At 32.3% G+C, this 24,933-nt stretch overlaps 1 protein-coding gene and 1 long non-coding RNA gene across 2 annotated transcripts in view; one reads left to right on the forward strand and one right to left on the reverse strand.

The window, feature by feature from the left end:
• LOC144557363 (uncharacterized) overlaps positions 1–24,933 on the reverse strand; it is a 49,301-nt gene that overhangs the window by 5,828 nt on the left and 18,540 nt on the right. The gene's annotated exons all lie outside the window — the stretch shown is intronic.
• LOC144556982 (protein SHORT INTERNODES 1-like) lies at positions 16,232–17,845 on the forward strand. The gene is made up of 2 exons (XM_078305503.1): positions 16,232–16,874; positions 17,269–17,845. Exons 1-2 carry the CDS (start codon positions 16,340–16,342, stop codon positions 17,637–17,639), a joined length of 906 nt encoding a protein of 301 aa, XP_078161629.1. The 5' UTR covers positions 16,232–16,339; the 3' UTR covers positions 17,640–17,845.

Consider the following 24,933-nt stretch of genomic DNA (forward strand, 5'->3'; position numbering starts at 1 on the left):
ACAACAAATCCAAACCGTTAGATGTTTAATCTATATTATAATCTACTTGGAGACCAAATTTTACATTTTTTTGAATTTTTTTACTATATATTAAGCTGGTTTGAAAACTGCTGATTTCAGTAAATTTCTGCAGCATTGAAATCAGCGGTTTTCAAACCAGCTTAATATATAGTAAAAAAATTCCAAAAAATGTAAAATTTGGTCTCCAAGTATATTATAATATAGATTAAACATCTAACAGTTTAGATTTGTCATTTGAACATCAAAAAATAGAAAAAACAGTGGCAGCACCGCCGGCAGAAATGCTGCTGGCAGCAAATTAGCCACAGCCTATATATATATATATATATATATATATATATATATGAGATGGGCTATGGTGCATTGCAATGCATGGAGGGGTTTGTGCATTGGACCATAAATCTAAAATTCAAAATCCAAATGACCGATCCAAACCGTTCATCTTGTTCTCCATATTAATATGTGCTTGGAGACCAAATTTTACATTTTTCTGAATTTTTTTACTATTTATTAAGTATTTTACAAAATTGTTGATCCAACGGTGGCTTAACAAAACAGTAAAATCAGCAGCCACCGTTGGATCAACAATTTTGTAAAATACTTAATAAATAGTAAAAAAATTCAGAAAAATGTAAAATTTGGTCTCCAAGCACATATTAACATGGAGAACAAGATGAACGGTTTGGATCAACCATTTGGATTTTGAATTTTAGATTTATGGTCCAATGCACAAACTCCTCCATACATTGCAATGCACCATAGCCCATCTCTCTCTCTCTCTCTCTGTATATATATATATAGAGTGTGACTAATATGCATTCGGTAGCACTTCGGCCGAAGTGCTACCGATTCATTTTCCGATTTTTAAAGTCCAAATGATCGATCCAAACCGTTAGATGTCATCTCCATATTAAAATGTGCTTGGAGATCAAATTTTACATTTTTTGGAATTTTTTTACTATTTATTAAGCCACTTTGAAAATCGCTGATCCAACGGTAGCTTCTAATTTTTACTGTTTGGCAAGCCACCGTTGGATCAACGATTTTCAAAGTGGCTTAATAAATAGTAAAAAAATTCCAAAAAGTGTAAAATTTGATCTCCAAGCACATTTTAATATGGAGATGACATCTAACGGTTTGGATCGATCATTTGGACTTTAAAAATCTGAAAATGAATCGGTAGCACTTCGGCCGAAGTGCTACCGAATGCATATTAGTCACACTCTATATATATATATATATATATATAGATGGGCTACGGTGAGTTGCGAAGTAAAGCGACTATTTTACTTCCCGTTCATATTTTGCGATTTTTAAGTTCAAAACGTCGATCCGAACCGTTCATCTTGTTCTCCATATTGAAATGTCTTTGGAGACCAAATTTTACATTTTTTGAAATTTTTTTACTATTTATTAAGCAATTTTGAAAGTCGCTGATCTTATGGTCCAGAAAATTTTACTGTTTTTACTGTTCCAGCAAAACAGCAATTTTCAAAAATGCTTAATAAATAGTAAAAAAATTCCAAAAAATATAAAATTTGGGGTCCAAGCACATTTCAATATGGATTAAACATCTAACGGTTCGGATCGGTCGTTTGGATTTTGAAAATAAAAATACGGCGTGAAGTAGAAACGCGTTTTACTTCGCAACTCACTGTAGCCCACCTCATATATATGTATGTATGTATGTATTTTGTAGAGTAAAACTAGGGTGTTCTTAAGCGCACCAAGGTGTTTGATGAGCTTTAACTCTAAACTATATTATATCGTTTCAAATAACAAATCCAAGTCGTTGAAATCCATCTATTTCACAAGTGATGAATTTACATGCAAATATTTTAAGTTTTCGAATTATTATAGTATCAAGTTAAACGGTCAAAATTAGAAGGTTTATAAACTAATTCTAGTGCATTCATTTTTTAAATATTTTTTGACCGCTTGACTTTATACAAAATTAACTCAAAATTCTAAAAACTTTATATGTAAATTTGTCACTCGTAAAAAATTAGTTTCAACGATTTAGATTTATTATTTAAAATCAATCTAATAGATTGTGGAGTTAAAGCTCACCAAATACCTTGATCAACTTAAGAACACCCCAGACTCTATTTTGCATAGTAGAGATGGATAATTATGTACATACCTATATATATTCAAGTTGAGATTGTATAGAAGTTCAAATTATATTGCCTACAATATGTCCCTAAAGCAATTATTATTTCTATACAAAAACTTAAATAAGTAATTTTGTCATCAATTTTAATACACTTTTGAAAATAATATATAAGCAATTTTCTAGTGCAAAACCACACACATATATAAATAAACAAAAGAGATGCAAGGATAATTTCTAAAAATATTAACAACCTAACTAAAAAGGGTGTATTACATGAAAATTGGGTAGAAGATATTTACTATTCACTTTACATATATATAGAAAGTTTAGTTTATTTATATAGGTACACCATTATGCTCCATAGAACTTTCACCGTTTAGACCGATTAATTAACTGATTAATTGTTGATGATGACGAAATTATCATAGATTTTTCCAACTAATCGGTTGATTATTATCGATTATTTTTATTAATTGCTTGACAGTACTATGTCCGTCCGACGAGTGCTTACTGTTATTTATAACACTGATTTAGATTAACGATTGGGATCGTACTCGTACCTGTTGTAATTCAATATCGCAATGGAACACAAATGTGTAATCTATGGGACTAACTATATTGGCAGCTGATCACCACATAAGAAACTACATGTGCTACGCCACACAAAGTTGGACATGAATCAGATTGCCATGTGATGTGGGCCCATCGATATCAAGTCCCCTCTACTGTTGTGCTTTCATATCAAGACTCGAGAGGTGCATGTTATAGTGTGTTGCCTCCATTTGCTTGTTGGAAAAGCATTTTTTTTTTTTTCCAATGTCCGTTCTATCAAATCATGTTTGGTTGCTTTATTTGCTTGGTTAGGGTTTTTCGCTAGTTTTTTTTTTCTTTTTTCTCCAAGTAATTCATTTTTTTTCCTTGTCCCTCGACAGCTGTTTTTTTTCTCTGAAACTTGTATCAGAAAGAAATATGGAGGTTCGGTAATTATTTTGGGCTTTCAGTTGCTTTTACCTTTTTTAGCACAAACACAAGTGTGCTGGGATTTGATGAACTAGGCGAGAGATAGAGGTTCAATTTGTACTTTCGGTAATCTTTTTACAAAAGCAAACTGTCTTGAGTGCTACCACTACCGAAGCAAAACAATTATGTGAAGAATCCGTAAAAGAACAATCAATGAGTTCCTGCAAGAATCGAACCTGAAAAAGAAATTACAAAAGCTACAAGATTGAAATGTATTCTTTTAAGTGACTACAATCCACCGTTTGAATTTTGACAAATTCATTTTGTGCCAAAATATTTCAAAAACAAGAAAAGAACGATTTCGTTTTTTTTTTTTTTTTTTGAACAAATAAAGATGAAAATTCAGATAAAAAGTGGAGGATAGCCACCAAGTAAACAGTGACGGAATACAGTGATGGGTAAATATTGCTAAATCACCTCCATAAATTAAAATTTTATAGTTTGGTCCATAAAATTTTGTAAATTTTATAAGCATTAATACCTTTTAGCTCCGTTATAAAATGAAATTACACAATATTTAAAATTTTCAGCCTCCCCAATCTCTATTTTCTAGTTCTGTCCCTTTAAATAAAGACATAATAAAAAATCATGTTTGCTTATTAGAGATTATTTTGCATATTGGAATAAAGCAGGATTGAGGGGGGGAAGATGGAATAGTAGTTGAACGATTGGAATTTGAGGGGGGGGGGGGGGGGGGGGGTGTGTGGTGTGGGATGGAATAATTATGACATAATAGATATTTTTACAATTAGGCACATATCTGTTCCATCAAGGTGGAACAAGATATTCCACGTGAGGATATTATCTTGTTCTGTAGAACTAAAGAACTTGAATATTGGTGATTGAAAAATTGTAGTGGCATTAAGCTTGAGAAATTATGATGTAATTAGAATTGAGTGAAATTGTGAAATAGCGGAGAAGAAAACTTAGACTTAAATTTAAAGATAATTTCCTTTTTTTTTATTTGAGAAAACCAGGTAGTGACTACCAGGTATATCTCAATGGAAGGGCTCTGCCTATTTTTCCAAAAAAAAAAAAAAAATTACCAGGTGTTTTTTTTTTTTTTTTCAGTTTGATACTTGACAAGAGTCGACATCCAATCTATATATCAAGATCTTTTTATCCGCACGAATTTTGATGTGAATCAGATGGCTCAGATATGTCCATCAGACTGTTCCTATTCCCTGTGCACTAGCGGCACCCTTTCCTCTGTTTGGCACAATATTTGACCCTATCCGAATCTCTTTCTCCCAATATACTTTTACTAATCAGTAATCACCCTTTGAAAAAAAAATTGAATTCTTTGCTCCATTGAGTTGAAAGTGAGAACGGATGATTTTGCATTAGTTGGATAAACTTGTTCTAGACGTGGTATATATATATATCTCCATCAAGTAAGAAATTCAACTTTCTTGTGTAAGAGCCACTTCACAACGGATAAGTTTCACACAACTTCAGAAGCAGAATTTGAAAATTTAGATTGAGATTGCTGAAACGTAAAATGTAAAAATATTTAACGTGAAGAAATTCAAGTCTCCGCACCAACAATAATGTAGAATTCTAATTTAGTAGAGGATAATTTGATATATCATCAGGATGATGAATGATATAAAAACCTAGAGAAAAAATTCATATAATTAAACATCAATATATATAATTAATGTTTTTAAAATCAGTGGCGGAGCCACAGTGGCATAGGGGTAGGCAGCTGTCTACCCCTGGAATTTTTTTTTCTTCTTTTAACTAGGTTCTTCGATAGGTCTTGCCTACCTCTGAATTTGATTTTGCCTACCTCTGAATTCAATTCGGAGTACCAATTGTCAGTTCATATTTCAGAGATAGTTTGTGAGTTGTTTAATCTAATTAGGAAAGAAATGTATTTTTAAATCTTTGTTCAATTCGGCAATGCACATGCAATTTTACAACCGATTCGATAGGCAAAATGAAATTTGGTAGGCGGACGAAGGCGGGAAGAGAATTATGAAAGCGATTTGAATCCGAACCCGTTTAAAAAAATATATTCGAATCCAATTTCTGCCTACCCCTGACTCAAATCCTGGCTACGCCACTGTTTAAAATCATAGGATCGATGACCCTTTGAGTTGCATTAAGATACCCCTTACACAATATGAATTCACATCCCGTCCAATACCTGATAAGCGAATATTTTACAATTACTAGATCTAGACCGTTCTTTTTAACTTGGCACGAATCTCAAAATCCAAAAATACTGTATGGTGACCCGAATCCCAAACCGATTGAAATTTAATCTCAAACCGTAAAATGAAGGTAATCCTCGGCAATACCTGAGAGGATACAGATTCACACAATATGATTATCGGTTCTCTAATGTAAGAACTATTAGGGTTTTTTATTTGAAATTAGTATCTATACCCTTGTTATATCTATCCACATTGAGCAGACAACAGCATTTCACAGTCTGGTTGTGTCAAGTTCTTGAAGTTTACTGAAGAACTTTGCTTTCTGACAAATGCTAGAGCTTGATTGTTTATCTGTGTAGAGAAAATTACAACTATTACAAGTAGAAGGTCTGTTTGTGTGTGTTTGTCAAGGTTTTCCAGACGCTTTGATCCTTCTGCCTCGGTAACCTTATTTTATATTATTATAAAAACTCTATATTAGATATTTCAGAGATCTTGCTAATAAGTTTGAGAATGTATAGTTTGGAATTTTGGATAAACAGTGATAGTCTGATAGAGATATATATATATTTGCAATTTGGGTTGTCTCCACAGTAGCTGACTGTTCTCATATTTGGAATTTGGCCCAAAACAGAAATATATAATCATTCATTCTCATTATGCTTTTGAGACGAAAAATAAAATAAAACAGATACTTCATAATTAGTAAATATTCAGGGCCTGTTCGGATGTAATCCCGAAAATACTGTTCACGTGGGAAAAAAAATTCACTCAGATTGAATTTTTTTTTTCCCACGTGAACAGTAAATTTCAGTTCAAACTTTTTCTATTCCCGTTCTTATTCTCATTCCCACTGTGCAGCCGAACAGGGCCTCATTGTGTTATTAGGTTATCTGGTCGATAGTGTATGTAATAATATGCATATCGATCCATAGATTTTGTACTGTAGATTCATATTGTATTTTCAAAGTACAAACAGTCGATTAGAACTGTTAAACATAATTTTCGTATAAAATTGTACTTAGAGATCAAATTTTACATTTTTAGAATAATTTACTATTTTTTAATATATAGAAATTACCGCTTTAGGATGGTCCAGAATTTTTAGATCAAGTATAATTTGAAAATTCATGGTAAATATTAGTTGAGAACAAAATCTTAAAATGTCAAAGCTTTAATTCCCAGACTTTCCATACATATGAATTTGTATCCTCTGCGTCAGAGGCGGAGGGAGAAATGAAGAATGGGGTCAATCGACCTCCATTTTTTTTTTCAAATTTTTAATATTTATATATGATTTTTTATATAATTAAGACTAAAATGACACGATACTACAAAATTGACCTCTATTTTATGTAAAAAAAATTTATATGATTGACCCTCCATAGTCTGAAAGTCTGGCTCCGCCACTGCTCTGCGTTAACTCAAAAGGGAATCTTTTGAGTTAATGCATCTGGACCATCCGATCTGTTTCAAGATTTGTGCGGACTACATCCGCACTAATATTAAAGGAGCCGGATTGATTCCGTTTAAAATTAGATGGTTGAGATTGATTAACTCAAAAGATTCACTTTTGAGTTAACGCAGAGGATACGCATTCCATATATATAGCCCAATTTCATGGCGTCAAATCTCCTTCAAGTGTAACCCGCCATACATCTGGTTACAGATGAACCGTACATAAATAAAAAAAGACTGAAACCAACAAGGAAAGGAAAGGAAAGGAAAGCAGGGGGGGAATATTGAATATTGAGACTTGAGTTAGAGAGGTAGTAAATGCGAAGAAAGAAAGATACGGCGAAGGGAAGAGAGGAATAAATTGGCACGTCTAACGTGGGCTACTCGATTAAAAGTTGAAAACCCAACCTAGTCCCCATCACATGCGCTTCTCGTGATCCAAAAAGCACCACCTCCTTAGTTCGTTAAGCTTGGGATTTGGGTCTCATTGCCACTCTCTTCATCCATTGTTTTTCAGAATTTTTATTTATAAAATTTATTAAAAATAATTTAGAAATATGGATGAATTGTTTGGAAATTTGGGTTCTTTGTTTTTCAGAATTTTTATTTATAAAATTTATTAAAAATAATTTAGAAATATGGATGAATTGTTTGGAAATTTGGGTTCTTTGTTTTTCAGAATTTTTATTTATAAAATTTGTTAAAAATAATTTAGAAATATGGATGAATTGTTTGGAAATTTGGGTTATTTGTTTTTCAGAATTTTTATTTATAAAATTTATTAAAAATAATTTAGAAATATGGATGAATTGTTTGGAAATTTGGGTTCTTTTGTTTTTCAGAATTTGTATTTATAAAATTTATTAAAAATAATTTAGAAATATGGATGAATTGTTTGGAAATTTGGGTACTGCACAAAGAACCGAACTGTTGATTTGTTAAATGTAAAAATAAAATGGGGGTGGAGAGAAATTTTTTTGGCACGTACATCAAAAGAATTGAATCATTGATTCGGTTTCTTTATAGGTCTCTAAACAAATTAAATTATTATTGACGGCTTCTAAAAAAACAATTATCAATAATTCAGTTTGTTTAGAAAAAATGTTCTGATAAGTGAGAAAATCTTTTTAAAATGAACTCTGATAATGATAAATAATAAGATTTTGAGTATTTTTATATCCCTAAAACTAATAAATAAGACTTATATGTGAGAAAAAAAGAATGATTCTTTCTTTTTAAGGAATCTTCTACTTTTCTTTCTTTGACAATGTCATTATTTTCATACGAGTCATTAATACAGAATCAGTTCTTCTTATTAATTCCTTTCGTGCTGATGACTTAAAAGTCTTACTTTATCTTATCCCAATTCTCATTTTGAAGATATGATTGTGAAAGCTTTCGTTTGATTAACACGAAAAAATTTACCTTCCTTTGGTATAAAAAAATTGAATCATTAATAATTAGATTCTTTCTATGACATCGAAATTCCAACACCATCCATCTATTTTTGTCAATGTTATTTTGAATTAATATAAATAATAAAATATTCAGCTTTTTTTTCTCTTTATTAAATTTTTTTATGATGAACTTTTCGTCCCTTTTAGTTTTTAGTTTTACATTGCCGGCACTATAATAATTAAAATTCTCGGTTTGCATGTCCGACAGTATAATTATTAATATTCTCGGGAGTTGATGAAGAGCGTGTATGCATGGTAGCATATATCTTTTTTCAATAGCCAAAATTAAATACAAATTTTAAATGAAAGGAACAGATAATTGATCTATCACACGGATCACAATAAAAATTTAACTATAATTTAAAATTATTAATAAGAATTGTCAAAATGGTCAATAATACTAATTCATAAGGAAAACACCAAATGCATTTACTAACATTAATTTATGAATAGCTTCAATGAATTGATAATTATTTAAACTTTTAATTTGTATGTCTGGTATTGTTGAAAAATAAACACTAATATTTCGATTTTAAAAATTTGATAACATTATATATCTAAATCTGAATGCATGCATTTCATCAAAAACATTTTCCCAAATACTAGATGAATGCAAATACACATATAATTAGTCTGATATGGTAACAAAATTAGTGCATGATATATTCATACAGTGCTGTATGGAATAAATATATAGTGGTCTGGAAGATTTAAAAAAATTCCCACAATATCAAGTACAGTTCTAATTTAATTTAGTTTATGTGTCTTTAATAAGTACTGATTTATACATGATCTAAATCTGTTGTTATTCCCGTGCATGAACAATAATCATATTATTCCTGTTTTTCCAAATCCAGTCGTCAAATTATTTTGAGATGTGCACACAAAAAAGTTCTGAAAAAAATTGGTTTGAGATTCATTCCCGAAAAAATTAAACAGCTGAATTCGAAAAAGCAGAGATAGCAGGATTACTGTTTATGAAAAGAGAATAACAACGGATTTGAATCTGATGTATACAACATTAAGTGCATGTTCGGAAATTATTGTTTACGTGGGAAAAAAAAATTACTCAGACTGAATTTTTTTTTTCCCACGTGAACAGTAAAAATCCGTTCAAAAATTTTACATTCCTATTTCTATTTCTATTCCTATTCTTATTCCTATTCCTATATGCAAGCCAAACAGGCCAAGCTCATACAAAAGCACAATATGTTTAGTCTACATACAACAAACTTGTTTTGGTTCAAGTGACAAGTCAAGCAATTTTCCAAACTATTTTGTTGAAGCGAATATTTGAAATTAGAAAAAGACAAAATACGGATAATTATCCAAGTCCGTGTTCATATTCACTTTGAAAACTACAATATAATATTTTATCTATTTACTGTGTAGATGAATAGAAAAGGCTGAAGCATAAGTTAATGGAGAATATATATATATATATAGATATATATGCAATATGCAATATGAAGCGTGTTTGGCTGTTTGGTACTGCAATATGCACATAAAATGTCCTGTGTATTCTTAAAAATTTCTCTATTTTTGTGCCATCTGCTGTTGCTCACACAGTCAGTCTGCCTCAGTCATCACCTAGCAGCTAGTCCCCTCCACATGTGTGCATGAATGAATAAGAATTAGAGACAGCAGGGAGAGGTGGGGGGTAAAAAAAATTAAATTATGGTTTTTTACTTTAGAGAAGGATGAGACAGAAAGAAGACTGAAAGGATGAAAGAAAGGAAATAAAGAGTCAACTCCGGCCGATGCACTGGGCTCGAGGTTTCTCTCTCCTCTCTCCTCTCTTTTTTTTTTTTGAGAATACTCTCTCTCTCTCTCTCTCTCTCTCTCAATTATTGGGACACCACAACACAACCTTTGGCTTTGCCTCTGCATCCATTCTCCTTCTACAATATAATATTTTCTCACATGAGGCCAACCAAAATGTTTCATGCATCCTTTTTAGATTGTCTGTGTGTTAATTTCAGTCGATTTTGGTTTGAATCTGTAGCCACTGGATCCAAAGTATGCAGCTTTTTTTAATATGGTTTGGTTGCACGCACGCTTGTATTTATTCATTAATTAATATATATGAGTGTAAGTTAAAAGCAACGGCGTATATATATTAAATTATTTATAGATGTCTAGAAGACAAGAAATTACAAAAATAGTATATGAGATTAAAATACAATTTATATTAAATAACAAAGGCATACATACGTGATACATGCACTGCATTTGATTAGAGCAAAATAATTAGATTAAATGGGAAATTATTAATGGAATAACTAATTCATGTGTACTGGCCAGTCCGTACAATAGCCGTATATTTATATATATACTGTTTTTGTGGAACTATTTGTTAAACAATTCAATTTGACTAAGAAAATTTGGGATTTTATTATCCATGAAAGAATTGGGCTTTTTATATAACGACCAGATTTTTTTTTATTTGATAAAAATTCAATTTAAAAACGAATTTCTAAAAAATAATAAGTGCATTTCGAGATTTGTGAACTACATGATAAAAACGAAATTTCGCTATAAAAAGTTTAGTTTCATGATCCCAATTCAAGGGATATTTTGCAAAACTCAAATTCTGATAAAAGAATTTGATTATTGCTATTCGTGCAGTCAGCCTGTCACGCGTCATTTCTTTTCAAATTTTGATGAATTAAATTTAAAATATTAATCTCTACTTCTAATTATAACATCTAGATATTTTTAATAACTTTTCTTTTAGGAAATATAAAAACAAGACACTACATAGAATATATATCTAAATCGAGGCATATCTATACGCCCAAAAGTATCTAAAAATAATGAACTATTAATTAATAAATCATAATCTCAAACCGTGCATGTCTGCTTATATTTCCATACACACAGATCTTAATGTTGACCGAACAGTGTTGTAATTCATTGGACTCAAAAGTAAATTTGATGACCATCAGACCTACTCCCTTAGGGCTTGTTCGGAAATTACTGTTCACGTGGGAAAAAAAAAATCACTTAGACTGAATTTTTTTTTCCTACGTGAACAGTAAAAATCAGTTCAAAAATTATGCATTCCTATTCCTACGTGCACGCCGAACACGCCCTTAATCATTAGTTTTTAGGTTTAATTAGTGGTTAATTTTTTTTTTGAAAATTTTGCTTGATGCTTCAATATGAATGTCAGAAATGAAATATGAAAACCGATCCCTTGAGGCCGATACGAAAGATGACACCACCTTTTGTTGGGGCCAAATTTTTAGTTTAATCCCTACCGTTCATCGTATCGAATTCTAAAATTTTATCCTTACGATAGATTAGATATGGTACACCAACCTAACTAACATTTAAATATATAATATTCCTTATCGATTTGTTTTTAATAAAATATTGTTAGAGAAATATGGCAAGCTAGCTAGTGTACAAAACAAGATTAAAAATCTCATCCTTGTTATTTTTCAGAATGCATTAATTAATTTCTAAATAGTTCCGTAAAATTTGAATGCCATTTAATAAAAAATTCGGTGCAACAAGTGTGTGCACAAACATGCATGCTTAAATAAAAAGAGAGCCAATTACAAAACAAAATAGTCTTTCAAAAAAAAAGAAAAACTTTTTTGAAGCAAGACTATAGCAACGTGCCAGTGACAACTTTCAGAGCTACCCTGGGACCATGCTAAAATTACCATTTTAATTGAAAATTATCTCAACATTAATTTCAGAACTCGGTGATAGAATTAGCACCACGTAATTAATTAAAGAGGAGGGTTCAAATGTCTTCATTTTTTGTGCCTTCGTCATACCTTTATTTTTAAAAACTTTAATAATCTAAATTTTAAAATTTAAAACTTAAAATTCAAAATAAAAGTGTTGGATATGATCTCCAATATTTTATTTATGCACGTGTAAAAAATTGTGACATATCAACTTTGTTTCGGTTGCAATCAAGAGCTTGTAAAAACACACTAATGTGAATAATTTACAGACGTTGATTTTTCAAATGATTGATTCACATAAAAACAAAAACGAAATGCGATATTTCTTTTAATTAGCAAATAGAGAAAATAATAACATATATAACATCTAACAGTTTTATTTTGACGTTTATGATTTAAATTTTGATTTATTAACGTTTTGAAAAATGAAAGCATTTGAACCCTCCTCTTAATTAAATTACCAATATTCTTATCATTTAATACGTGCATTAATTATTTATTTGTGAATCTAAAAAGCTTTTTTTTTTTTGAAAAACTTCGTTGGATAACCAACAATCGTAATTTTTTTTTTCTAGCCAACTGTGCTCACCTCTCCTTTGAAAAAAAAAGTTTTTTTTTTTCAAAACTTTCATAATCAATTAATTAATCACATATCGAAAGTGCCTTTTATATTATGTCTTTTTAACTGCCCAACAATAATTAAATGTGCCTTTTATATTACGTCTTTTTAACTACCTAACAATTATTAAATCAGGTGTTTCATCAAAAAGAAAAAAAAAAGGGGGTAAGATTTAAAAGTCACATGCTAAGATATTAAAATTAATTATTTCATGGATATATAAGCAAGATATATACCACACACATCAATATTATTTTTCTAGTCACGACCCTACAGACTTGGTCTGTCCTTGCGACTACCAATGAAGAACCACTGTTGACATCTAAATAATATAAATAAATAACACTAACTGTCAATTTAGAATTGGCTGACACATTCTTCCGTGTTAGCCGCACATCAAGTATCATGCATCAGTATCAAACGCATTTCAGCCAACAACATGTACAAAAAAATTATTTGCCCTTTTAATTATCCCCATAATTTTTTTTTAATAATTATAGTTAGAACATACAATATATAGGTCTCAACTCTCAAAGGATATATTAGTCATTTGTGCATCTATAATGTAACTAGGTTAAAGATGAAAATCTAGTACATACTGTAATAAATATTGTCTTTAGACATATCTTGCAAATTTTTAATGTAAATGTTAGAGATGAAAATATATCAAAATAAAAGTAAAAATAGCCTAGTTTTCAGCCTGATTACTAATTTATGGACTCTGTGGCTTGAGAAAAATAGAGTTATTTTCAAGGGGGCATTGCAAAACAGGCTAGTAGTTCAGGAACACAAATTCTTGCTATCGCTAGATTTTGGTGTTCTAATAAAAAATATAATGCTTTAGATAATCTAATGTGTATATTACCTCCTGATGTAAAAGACCTATTAGGTGATTTATATACTATCCTTATGATGGCTAGCATGGATACAATCCCTATACTTGGGATCGATTATACGAGGGATGAAGAACCTTGAGGATGGAGGCACAAGAAAACTTCACAGTGGCTGTTTGTATATGTTTTTTCTAAGTGCAGGGTATTATGCTTATTGTTGGTGTATATATGTTTTTTTTAGTGCAGGTTATTTTGATTTTTTTAGTTGAATGATGTTTTAGTGCAGGTTTGAGTATCAGGTTGTAGTTTTATTTGATGGTATTCACTTGATGTCTAGTGTTTTTTTTTCTTTGTTCTATGTTGTTGTTTGGTATTGGTTTGAGTATCGGATTGATAAACAATGTATTATGATTTTCGTTTAGTAATGAAAATCGGCGCGACTATACCCCTTCTTTCAAAAAAAAAAAAAAAAAAAAAAAAAAAATTACGACTAAGATTGTTCGGTTAGTCGGTGACCTCCTATTAAATTTAGATATGCAAAATTGCATTTGTTTCATTTATTTATAACGACTAGTAAGATAGGTACAGCAGGCATTAAAAGAGAGAGAAGTGTCACGGTCAAGCAGCGCCTTTTCCGGACTCCAAAGGGGGTCCACCCAGCCACCCGAACTTCGACACGTGGCACCATCCGGTTAGCTCCCTCATGCACGGACAGCCAGGATGCAAACTGTACACAGTGGAGACTAGGAGAACTTAAGTTTCTCTAGAATGTTTTTTACATTGGAAGTATATTTTGACAATTTGCTCTTGTTCATTACTATTTTTGGGTATTGTTTTTTTTTTAAATAAGAATTTGTATGAAAAACTGAAGAAGTTTGCAATTTAAAAAAAAGAGTTAAATGTATTATTGAGCTCATACGTATGGGTGGAGTCGGACTTTCGAACTATGTAAGTCAAACACACATTGATAGTCAATTATATAAAATTTTCCTATGATTAATGACAGTTAACAATACCATGATATTTTGTTATAAATTATATAGAAAATTTAATATAAATACCAAAAATTTAAAAAAAAAAAAAAGGTGTTGATTGACCCCATTCTCTCTTCTTAAGTCCGTCTCATGGGCAACTAGGCAAACAAATAAAAGTATGAAATAAACTACGCTCACAATAATTTTTAGTAAATACTGGCATATTTGAAATGTAATTTCATTTTATTTATAGTATTAATTTTTTTAATGTGATGTAAAATTCTTTCTAAATTAACTAGTAAATTTCTAACTAGTATGTATCAGACATATTATACAGAAAATTGCAAAGATATATTAAGTAGGCCATAATATATTGTAGGAAATTAAGAATTGCACAAGAGATTCTACAAGAATTGTAGAGCTACACAGAGAACGGTAGGTTCACTGAATAGCAGCATAGGAGGCAACAAACAACAGAAAACACACGTCTTGAGTTTACTAAATTTCTTCTTTATTTTGTTTTTTTCACTTTACTTAAATTCTTCTACTTTGATTGGCCTTGCACATTTCTGTTTGGAACCCTATATTTTTTTGGATATTATGTGAACACACCCTACAACTGTTCATATTTGAATCCTCCATAATAGGTCACAGAAGATATTATGTAAAACGATAAATAAATTGTTGAATGTGAAATTTCATTCACTAATTGGAGCTTCTTCTTTTTGTAAAATTAAGTGAAGCTTTTGAACATCTAAAACTTATTAGTACTCATTTTCGGCAAGGATAAATTCTTAAGCTACCTAAACTATTATGTTTAAGATAACTTTTAATGTAAAATCTATCCTCAGCTCTATTTTCACCAATAGCCCGTAGGCAAATTGTGCACACTAATCACCAAAAGATAATGTATTTTATAGTAATGTAGTTGTTAATATTTTTTTTTTCTTATTTCAAAATTCATATGATCAAATTATCTATATATTATAGCAACTCTAATACGAGCGCACCAGGATAATTGTCTAAACTCTTGCAAAATCTTACATCATAAAGAACAAGATGTATTTATATATTTTCTAATAATGCTCCTAACATTAGTCATTCCTTTTTAAAATTCATATTATCAGCAAATTAGCTTGACCAGATCGGATCTATATTTGCTGTTATTCTCGTGCATGAATAGTAGTCTTGCTATATATGCTTTTTCAAATCCAGTTATCGAATTGTTTTGAGATGCGTGCAGATAAAAGTTCTAAAAAAACTACTTTGAGATTCCTTTCTAAAAAAGATTGAAAAAGCCAAAATAGCAGAGTTACTTCACAAAAAAAATGATAGCAACGGATTTTTATTTGAATCCGAACAGACCTCGTCCGTTCCGCCTAAATATATATAAAAAACAATATTTTATATTATACACCACCAAACAAATCAATTGTCATGCAAAAAACTTACAAATTTACGAAAATAAAACGGAACATCAAAGAACCATCCTTTTGATCTCTTGGGGTAAATTCCAAAACTTAGTTTGCGTAAGGTAAAAAAAGAAGCAATAAATTTATAAATGTCTTTTTAATATTCGTCTTTCCTATCTTCACTCAAGAAGTCAAGAGTAGAGAGTGAAGAGCTTGACCTAGAGAGAGAGAGAGCGAGCGCTGCGAGCAATAAATGGGAATTAACGTTGGAGCCGCCTCCATGGCGGCGTGTCAGTTCCCCTCTTTTCCATTCTGATCGTTGTTCTGATAACAACCCCCAATTTGAATAATTACAAAAAAGGACCACCTCCACATCCCTCCATTTGTCTTCCGTAGAGATCGATACCAATTATATAACTCTCGCATACATATACTTTTTATTATTACTCTTCTCTACAGATTTAACCTAACAACAACAACCTCTAGAAGATATAGATAGAGATATACAGTCTACAGACTAACCCAAAACCTGGGCTAGTCTCTTGTGCTATGGATTTTGGGTCATGGCGGGTTTTCATCTAGGCGGAGGCGGTCCCACCACCACTCGTACGGATACCTCTGGCGTTCCGACGGAGAGCATCTTTCTCTACGCACGCACCTCTTCCCGCACCGGTGGTTTTCAATTATGGCCTCCAAACCCCTCTCTGCAACACCACCCTCAGTTCTTCTCTCCCGGTGCCACTTCCTCCAGCCCAGCCACCGTGCTTTCCTTTTCTCATGAGCCAACTCTCGGCCCCACCACATCCAGTGGGGCCCGTTCCGGGACGAGCTGCCAGGATTGCGGGAATAACGCAAAGAAGGATTGCATACATCTCAGGTGCAGAACTTGCTGCAGGAGCCGAGGCTTCCACTGCTCGACTCATGTCAAGAGCACATGGGTTCCTGCTTCGAAGCGACGAGAGAGGCAACAGCAGCTAGCACAACTCTTGCAAAGCGGTACAAGTGGCGGTTCCAGCGAAGGCACAAGGCGGGTCCGGGATGAAGCTGGTTTACGGGTCGACCGCATGCCAACTGTTGTCGCCACTACTTCTTCATCAGGTATTACACACACCTGGTTGAAGTTAGAATTTATTCCAGGATTAATCATTTAAGATCATACACTTGAAAGAAAAAATTGAGGGAAATAATTATAGCTAAATAAAAAGTAAAAAATAATTAAATATCGGGTAAGTTGAGTTGCACTGTTTGGAGTTACCATACTTCACTGTTGCACCGAATCCCTTGCGTGTGCGTCCACCGTTGTCTCCGCCTTTACTTTTCTCCTTTGATTAGACGTGATTTTGATATCTAGTGGGGCTTTACCCCCCCCAAATTGAATTGAAATTATTATATATCTTTTCTTTTTAACTTTAAAATAAAAAAAAAAGAAAAGTAGTAAAAACATTGATAAATTTTTAACTCAACTTTTTATCTTAATATTAATTTTCTTTAGGAGATGGAGGGAGGTTTCCAGCGGAGGTGAGCTCTGAGGCAGTATTTCGTTGTGTTAAAATCGGTCCGTTGGATGAGGCCGACGAAGATGAGCTGGCGTATCAGACGGCTGTTAGCATCGGTGGGCATGTTTTTAAGGGGATTTTGCGAAATCATGGTCCTGAGACAGCAGATTATAACCAATTGCAAGGTGGAGACCCAGCATCTTCTCCAAGTGTTGCCGCTGCAACTAGTAGTCATGAGGCAGGTGGTGGAGTAGGAGGCAGTCATGCTGCCACATCAGCTGCTGCAGTGTTAATGGATCCTTACCCGACTCCGCTAGGTGCGTTCATGCAAGGGACCCAGTTCTTCCCACATCAACCCAGAAACTGAGATCTGTGATATAGGAGTTGAGGTTCTGTTTTCGTTTTTTCTTTTATTTTCTTCTCTTTGTTCCCTTGGATTCATCTTAAAAACGATTAACTATTGTTGGTTTTTTATTTTTTTTGGGTTCTGTGCTAGGGTTTTAAAAATGTAGTCACTCTCTCCCTCTGAGCTATTTATCAATAATTTTATTTAGGCATATAATTGTGTTCTTCAGAATATTATTTCTCTGACTTCTATATGTAGCAGTGATGGATTTCTCTTGGGTTCTGGTCGTAACTTCCACATAATAATATATGCATTTATGTTTACCTACATGCTTCTAACCAAAAAAAATAAAAAAAATAGTAAAACATCTCTGCTAACATTATTTTTTGGTGGCTTCTATGTTTATGTTTCTTTTCAAGTCCTGGTCGGACTGGTGTTGGCTTTTCGAGAAATGTTATTTATTTTTATCGTGTAATTAAACCTTTTTCTCTAAGTCTTCAAACTGCAGAAAATGAAATAGATAGTAGGAGTGTAAGACCTCTTTCTGACTTGCTTCTCATTAAAGAATTGAAAATTAAAATTACTTTTCTTATCCATTAGTTAAACTACTGCTTATAAAAATATACATTTCTAGGGTTGCGCCTCTTGCCATAATGGTTCTGAATCTTTTCTGATCTTTCTGATTCTTTTTTTGGGTACACCTCCTGATCCTCAGTTCCTCACCTTGTATATAAGTTCTCTCTCTCTCTCTCTCTTTGAAAAGCTTGGCAGGGGCTGCCAAGTGAAGTTCTCTCTCTCTCTCCCTCCCTCTCGTTCTGAAATGGTTGGCAGCGGCTCCCGAGGTTCTCTCTCTCTAGATCTCTCTCTGCCAACAAAAGAGTTACTTTAGGCAATTAAGTGGTGGCAACTGGCAACATAAATCGCTTTCTTTGAGATTTTTAGCTGGTTTCTGTACTCTCTTTTGCTTTCTCAAGGTACTCGAAAGTAGACTAGTAGATATGGAGTGTCTCATAATTAGCATTTTAATGCTGAGAACAAATCACTAGAAGTGCCCTTTCCAAGAAGAAACTTGCTGGAGTGTTATGATGGTACTGTTCCAGCTTTCCTTCTTTTTGTGTGTCTCAAATTAAACCCTTATTTAACTATTTGCAAGTTGGTATGAACAGAATCCCTAAGTAGTTTAATTTGTTGTGTTGTTCCTCTTTTGAAAAGAGTGTCTCCATTAATTGCTACCTTTCAAAATTCCAAACTATTATTATGCATGAGATTCGTTCCGAGTACACTGATCATTTTATGTTTTAACTTATAGCAGTATCAAACAAATGTTATTTGTCATTTACTTAATGTTGGGTTTTCATTGTTTCTGTGAGGCAATATTTGAATTTTTCTTTCTCTTTATTTCTTTCCCTTCTAGTTTGGCCTAGTAAATCCGATCCCCCTAACTCAGAACTATCTAGATGTTAGGAATTTTGTTTGTTTGTTGCAATATATGACACTGCACGAAACTTCAAGTACATAATAGTTTCCTCAGAGTTTTGTTTCTGTTTATCCTTACTAGTTACTAACTACATAAATCTATACGCATGATGTCCAAAATATAGATGTGTCTATAGTTTCTAGAGATCTTCTCATCGAATATTGGTACCTTAATATTTGTGGAAGAGCATTATCCATATCATGATCCGTAAGTTAGTGCTTTTACACTTGAATCTGTCTGCCTAATAATCATTTGTTTGTGTGGTAATGCAAAAAGTAGCTAAGCTCCCTCTACATGTATTAAAATTGCTTTCTTCTGCTTAAGAATACTTCATGTGCTAGACCATTCCAGTGCATTTTGATGATACCTTCATTTGCTGTACTCTCTATTTTTCCCCTTTCTTATATATGTAGCAGAAATGGTACCTTGTTAAGAGACAGTAAATGAAAGATATACATTACGCCGGAGGATGTATAATGTATGTATCTGCTTGTTATTTACGATAACCCAAACTTCTAACATGGTGCAAGGAAAAACCTTCTCTAGCAAAACAAGTTTGGTTCCTTTCATTTATATATATCAAAGCTGATCAACTACATTTTTCTTTGTTTATCTTTTTCTGTTTCAGAGTCTAGACTGTCATTCCATGATGTTTTGTAGTCAAGTTGTTGCTTAGTGTCCTTACGCCCATGTCTTCTCGTTTTCCTCAGTGTTCCTCTAATTAATATATATTTTCCTATCTAGTTGCTCTTTCATTGAAGGTTTAATTAAAATTCAGTTATTAATGTTGTCCATCCCAACGATCGGGACACTGTCATCTAGGGAAGCTATTAATTTCCTCATGATTGCAAGTTTGCAACTCGATTGGTTAACTAAGTTGCACTTGTTAGATGATTCTAAGGCTCTTAACAAGACATAATATTTGCAACTTGCCACCTTACCATCAAAACAAGACATAATATTTTACCAGCTTCCATTTATTACATGTATCGGTACGTAATATGCTGGTAGGATGGTACCTCATGTTATTGGTAATTCACTATACATTAACTGGTAGGATGGTACCTCATGTTATTGGTAATTCACTATGCTTTAACTGGTATGTATAGTTACTATACGCCGATAAATTCATCAATTTTATATTTGTTTATGCTTGCAAGATGAAAATTCTAGTTAGTTTTTTTTTCTAGATTTTATTTTTTGTTCAAATAGCATTGCAATTTCATATAAAGCACGGGAAGCTTAGATCCTTGAAAGGGACTTGTTGCTCATTTTCTGAAGGGATTAATTAGGTAATACTGAAATTAGTAGACTTTTTGATGTAATAACATAATTGTTAATTCGTTTTGTTAAATGTAGCCATGAAACTTCAGTAATATTTCTATATAACTTGTTTTTATGGGTACCCAATTAATTAATGTAGCAACTTCATAATCCATTTCTAATTAATTTTCTCAAAATGTATTGAACATTTTGATTCTTGAAAAAAAACTTTGAATAAATTGTGCGTGTCCATTGGTTTTGTTTCTTGAACATTAAACATTATCAAATCAGATTCCTTTTGCATACATATATGAAGTCAATAGTGCTGTTTTTACATTGACAAGGGGTATGGAGAGCAGAGACATCAAAAAATGCAACTCCCCTTCCATAAATTAAAGCCTTGCTTATCTTTATAACTTCTATTTTTGTTCAACAAAAGGAATAAAAATATGAAGAAGAAAGTTATGGTAAAGAAAATGCACATGAGACAAAGTATCAAGATTTGGTTTCCTAAAGATGTGATTTCTTGGACCACTTCCAAACTCTATGTAAATAGCAATTAAGATTAGCTAGTCATAGTAGGGGACCATATGCTATTAGATTCCCTAAGTATGTGAATAAGATAGAACCAAAATTGCCAACAAATTAATGGGAAGAAAATCGAAGCCTAACAAGCCTATAATGCTATACACAACCTTGTTAATGCGTTGTGTACATATGAATTGCATAAATGTAGGTCTTAATCTAGTGGCCTGTTGCCACCACACCTTTTTTCTTCTCCAATTACAGAACAAAGAGTTGAAGACGGAACCTAATGACTAATGCAATGCTTAGTGTACTTTTCTAGGTCTTCCTATTTGGTATTGATATCAAATTAGTATACTGAAATAAATATAATAATAAATATTGGCTTTACTTTCTTATATTTTATGATATATATTCAAGATAGCCTTTAATTTGGATTTTTGTTTAAGCTTCTCTTTTAATCCGATCAATATACATTTTGGTTTGGTAATTATTTCAAGTAGCAAATTTTATTTAATATATATGCCATAACAGATATCGACTTATTTCTTAGCTGGCGATCCTTTTGTTTTACCATTTACCAAAGATCGACGAAGATTACATGTTGTAACAAATTCATTACAAGTTAATTAATGTAAAGTTTTTTAGTATAGTGTATATGTATGTATGCACTCTACCAACTATAGGCTCTAAAATTGGGTTCATGAATCTTTTATCCCATCTAAAGTTAGGTTCACAAATCAATTGATAGATTAATTTGTTTTTCCGGGAGATAGATATTTGCCCATCAAGATTTAATATCTATTTAGCCTAACCGAAAGAACTTATAATGTTAAGTTTAAAAAGTGGCAATCATGATGACTCTTAATTAATTGGCCAATTTATTTGCAGTATATATGGAGTAATATTAACCGAAGAATGTTCTAATATAATTGGAGACATATTACAGTTTCTATTATTAGGTCAGAAAAGAATAGTATATAAGAATAGAACACCAACGACTAGAATCGGATATGCTCTAGAGATACTAAGTTTGTGCTTCTTAAAGCAATTTTATAGATTGAGCTATTCAAAGTTCTGCAGCATCTGCCAAGATCCCTCAAAAAAACAAAAAAGAGCTATTCAAAATTTCAACCTGAGTTACGTGATGAGTTTCATAAAACCAGAATAAAATTGATAGAAAACAAGCTATATGGTTTTATTCCATTTGTTTAGTCAGATCATGACTGGAGTGTGCTTGGAGATGCATGCACATGCAGTCTAATGGCCAATAATATAACTTTGGTGCACGTTACCCATAATCTTACTTTGCACGAATTACGAGGCACATTTTATATTTTTGTCTCTCTGGACTGGTGCAAAAAGAAGGCCTGATCAGCCCAGTGCATTGTCTCCTGTAACTTCTCCAAATGGGCCAACCATGAACTCTCCAGTCCAGATCTGCTGAGAGCAAAACCATTGGCGTATAACCTCTGCTTGGGTTTAAATTCAGATTTTCTATGGTCTAGTTGGTGTGGCGGAACATGTACTTTGTACTTTCCAGTTTACATATTCCAGGTTTTTATTTGAAGGAAATATATATATATATTTTTTATAAACTCCTGGTACCAAATTATTGAATAAAATATTTAAATGTTGAACATTATATTAGTATTCCCTACGAAAAGCAGTCTAATTAGGACTCCCAAAAGTATGTATATACACTTTTTTATCAAAAGAACTGCATATATAAATTAAAAAAAAAAAAAGACTACATCTAAGTTTATTTATTCATTTATTCTACATTAAATTCCATCATCACATTAAATCATTAGATTATACTTTTTTGAAAGTACAAATGTTCAACATATCTGATCAAATTAGCCGTGAGAAAATTGTTTACTTCTAAATGATTTTTGTTTTAAGTCCTTCAAATAGTATGTAATTGATGTGTTAATATGTTTTATTCTTTATTGTGTTTTAACGTAATAAACATTATCTTTGTCGACAATTGACAACTTGTGCATCCAAATGAAATATGAAATGATTTGCTTACTGTAATTTCATTACATTTTAACTAAACCTGCCAATACTATATATCTATAAATTTTTTACAACACTAATACCAAAAATTTCTATGTTTTACATAACCAATCATGCATGTAATTAAAACTGAAGGTTTAGTGCAGTGGAACAAGCTGTCCTCACCTCTCTTCCAAAAAAAATAACATAATAAGTTCTCTCTTTGTTGAAAACATATATATCATTCATAAAATAACCTGTTTCACTGATAGTTACACAGTCGCTGTCCATAGATTATTTTCATAGAAAAGAGCAAGACTAGAAGTGCTCTGGGATTGGTGCAGAGGAATCCACTAATTGCTAATTACTATAAAATGGTATGGGGCAGTGCAATTAAAGCTGCAAATGCCAAATGGGCATCTTCCCTTCCCTGCCAAGCGTTGAGCCCCATAGAGAGAATTTTCTAGTGTTTCTTAATGGGAGACAGTACGGACACGTGTTATTTTAACCTAAGCAAAGTCTACTCTACCGGAAATAATGCAATTTTTAATACTGTCTCTTTGCTAATTAATTGTTTCTAGAGCAGCATCCACAGCCCCGGAAGGAATCTTACTCCAAAGCCAGAACAATTTAATAGAATTGAAAATTGATTTTTTGTTGTTTCTTTTGTTGACATTCTTAGGTTATTTGTCTTTACCTGGAGCAAAGGATTGCTCACAATTTATCATTAAATGTGCTTCTACTAATAAAATTTTGATTCCACTAAATGTGACGCGCTTTACACTTTTGACTGTCTTTAAATGGAATTATTTTGAAATAATTTTCCACAAAAAAAAAAATCCATCCAACAACAGAGGGAATGGGTTTTGTCCGATCGAAGCTCTTTGGACTAAACTCCTTTCCAAAGCCTTAATTCACCGTAGGATATAACTTTATAAAAATCTCATCAGTGATTTGTTAATTAATGCTAACGAGAGTTATGTTTTCCTCCGTTAACTAAATATGGAAACTGCTATTTTCTTTATTTTCTCTGTGAGACAAAATAAAGACATAATTTCTCTTTCTTCTGTTAGATTGGGATCAAATTGCTTCAAGAAAACAAAATATAAAAAGAACTCTTATTATCCTCCATCCTATTGTGGTCTCCTAAGGCAGCACACACGTTCCTATCTAACGAGTGAGTAGGTGGTCCGATATGTATTGAGATTCGTGCGAACTTGATCAGTATGAATATTGAATTTGTTAAGACGGTCCTCTAACGTAGTATAATGATGTCTTATTGACTCCCATCTTTTCTTTCTTCTCATTAAACCGTGATTTTATATCTTACAAGAAATTTCTCAAAAGAGACATCAACATATTGATTTGCAAGGAAGAATCTTTCTTATCACTTAATTAAGGAGAAACACATGTATAGTAGGTAGAAAAGATTCCAAAGAGTAAAATATATAGTTGTTGGTAGTAGATTCGTAAATTATGAGTAAACCCAATAACTAAAGAAAGTGTTGGAAATAATAGTCACTGAGGCATTTGATCGAGCACGTACCGTGTGCAATCTTCTACTTCTTAGTTTTTGCATTTCCATTCAATTTCACTTGAACTCCAATCACAAGCTTGAAAGATGTTTCTACCAATGGCCCATTTGTCAGCTAAAGTACCAATGGCCCATCATGCATTCCATTAGAGGGAGAGAATGAAGGTACCTTCAAACGTGATGGTTACATTAGAGACAACTCAACACCGAAAGAAAAATGAAATTGATAAGGACGAGAGAGGAAAAATCATTGATAATCTGTATTCATGATTTGATTCCAGAATAGAGTAGAGATAGAAAGGAGCAATTTCCTCTTTTTTTTGTCTAAGGGAGGAGTAAACTTTTGTTAGCATTAATTAGCAAATTACGATGAGATTATATCGTACGGTGAAGAAAGGCTTTGGAGAGGAGTTCTGTCCAAAGCGCTTCGGACAAAACCTGTTCCCAACAACAGATACTATCAAAAGGAGAGTTCAACTTCCTTTATTTTTGGATGTATTTGAGTTGTAATGTTT

Source organism: Carex rostrata, chromosome 7, assembly GCF_964058835.1.
Source record: "Carex rostrata chromosome 7, lpCarRost1.2, whole genome shotgun sequence".
Lineage (NCBI taxonomy): Eukaryota > Viridiplantae > Streptophyta > Magnoliopsida > Poales > Cyperaceae > Carex > Carex rostrata.

Bases quoted from the DNA above. Each gene is read 5' to 3' on its own strand.
- LOC144556982 (XM_078305503.1), top strand. From the start codon at position 16,340: ATGGCGGGTTTTCATCTAGGCGGAGGCGGTCCCACCACCACTCGTACG. The intron at 16,875-17,268 runs GTATTACACACA...AATTTTCTTTAG, and splicing joins CGCCACTACTTCTTCATCAG to GAGATGGAGGGAGGTTTCCA.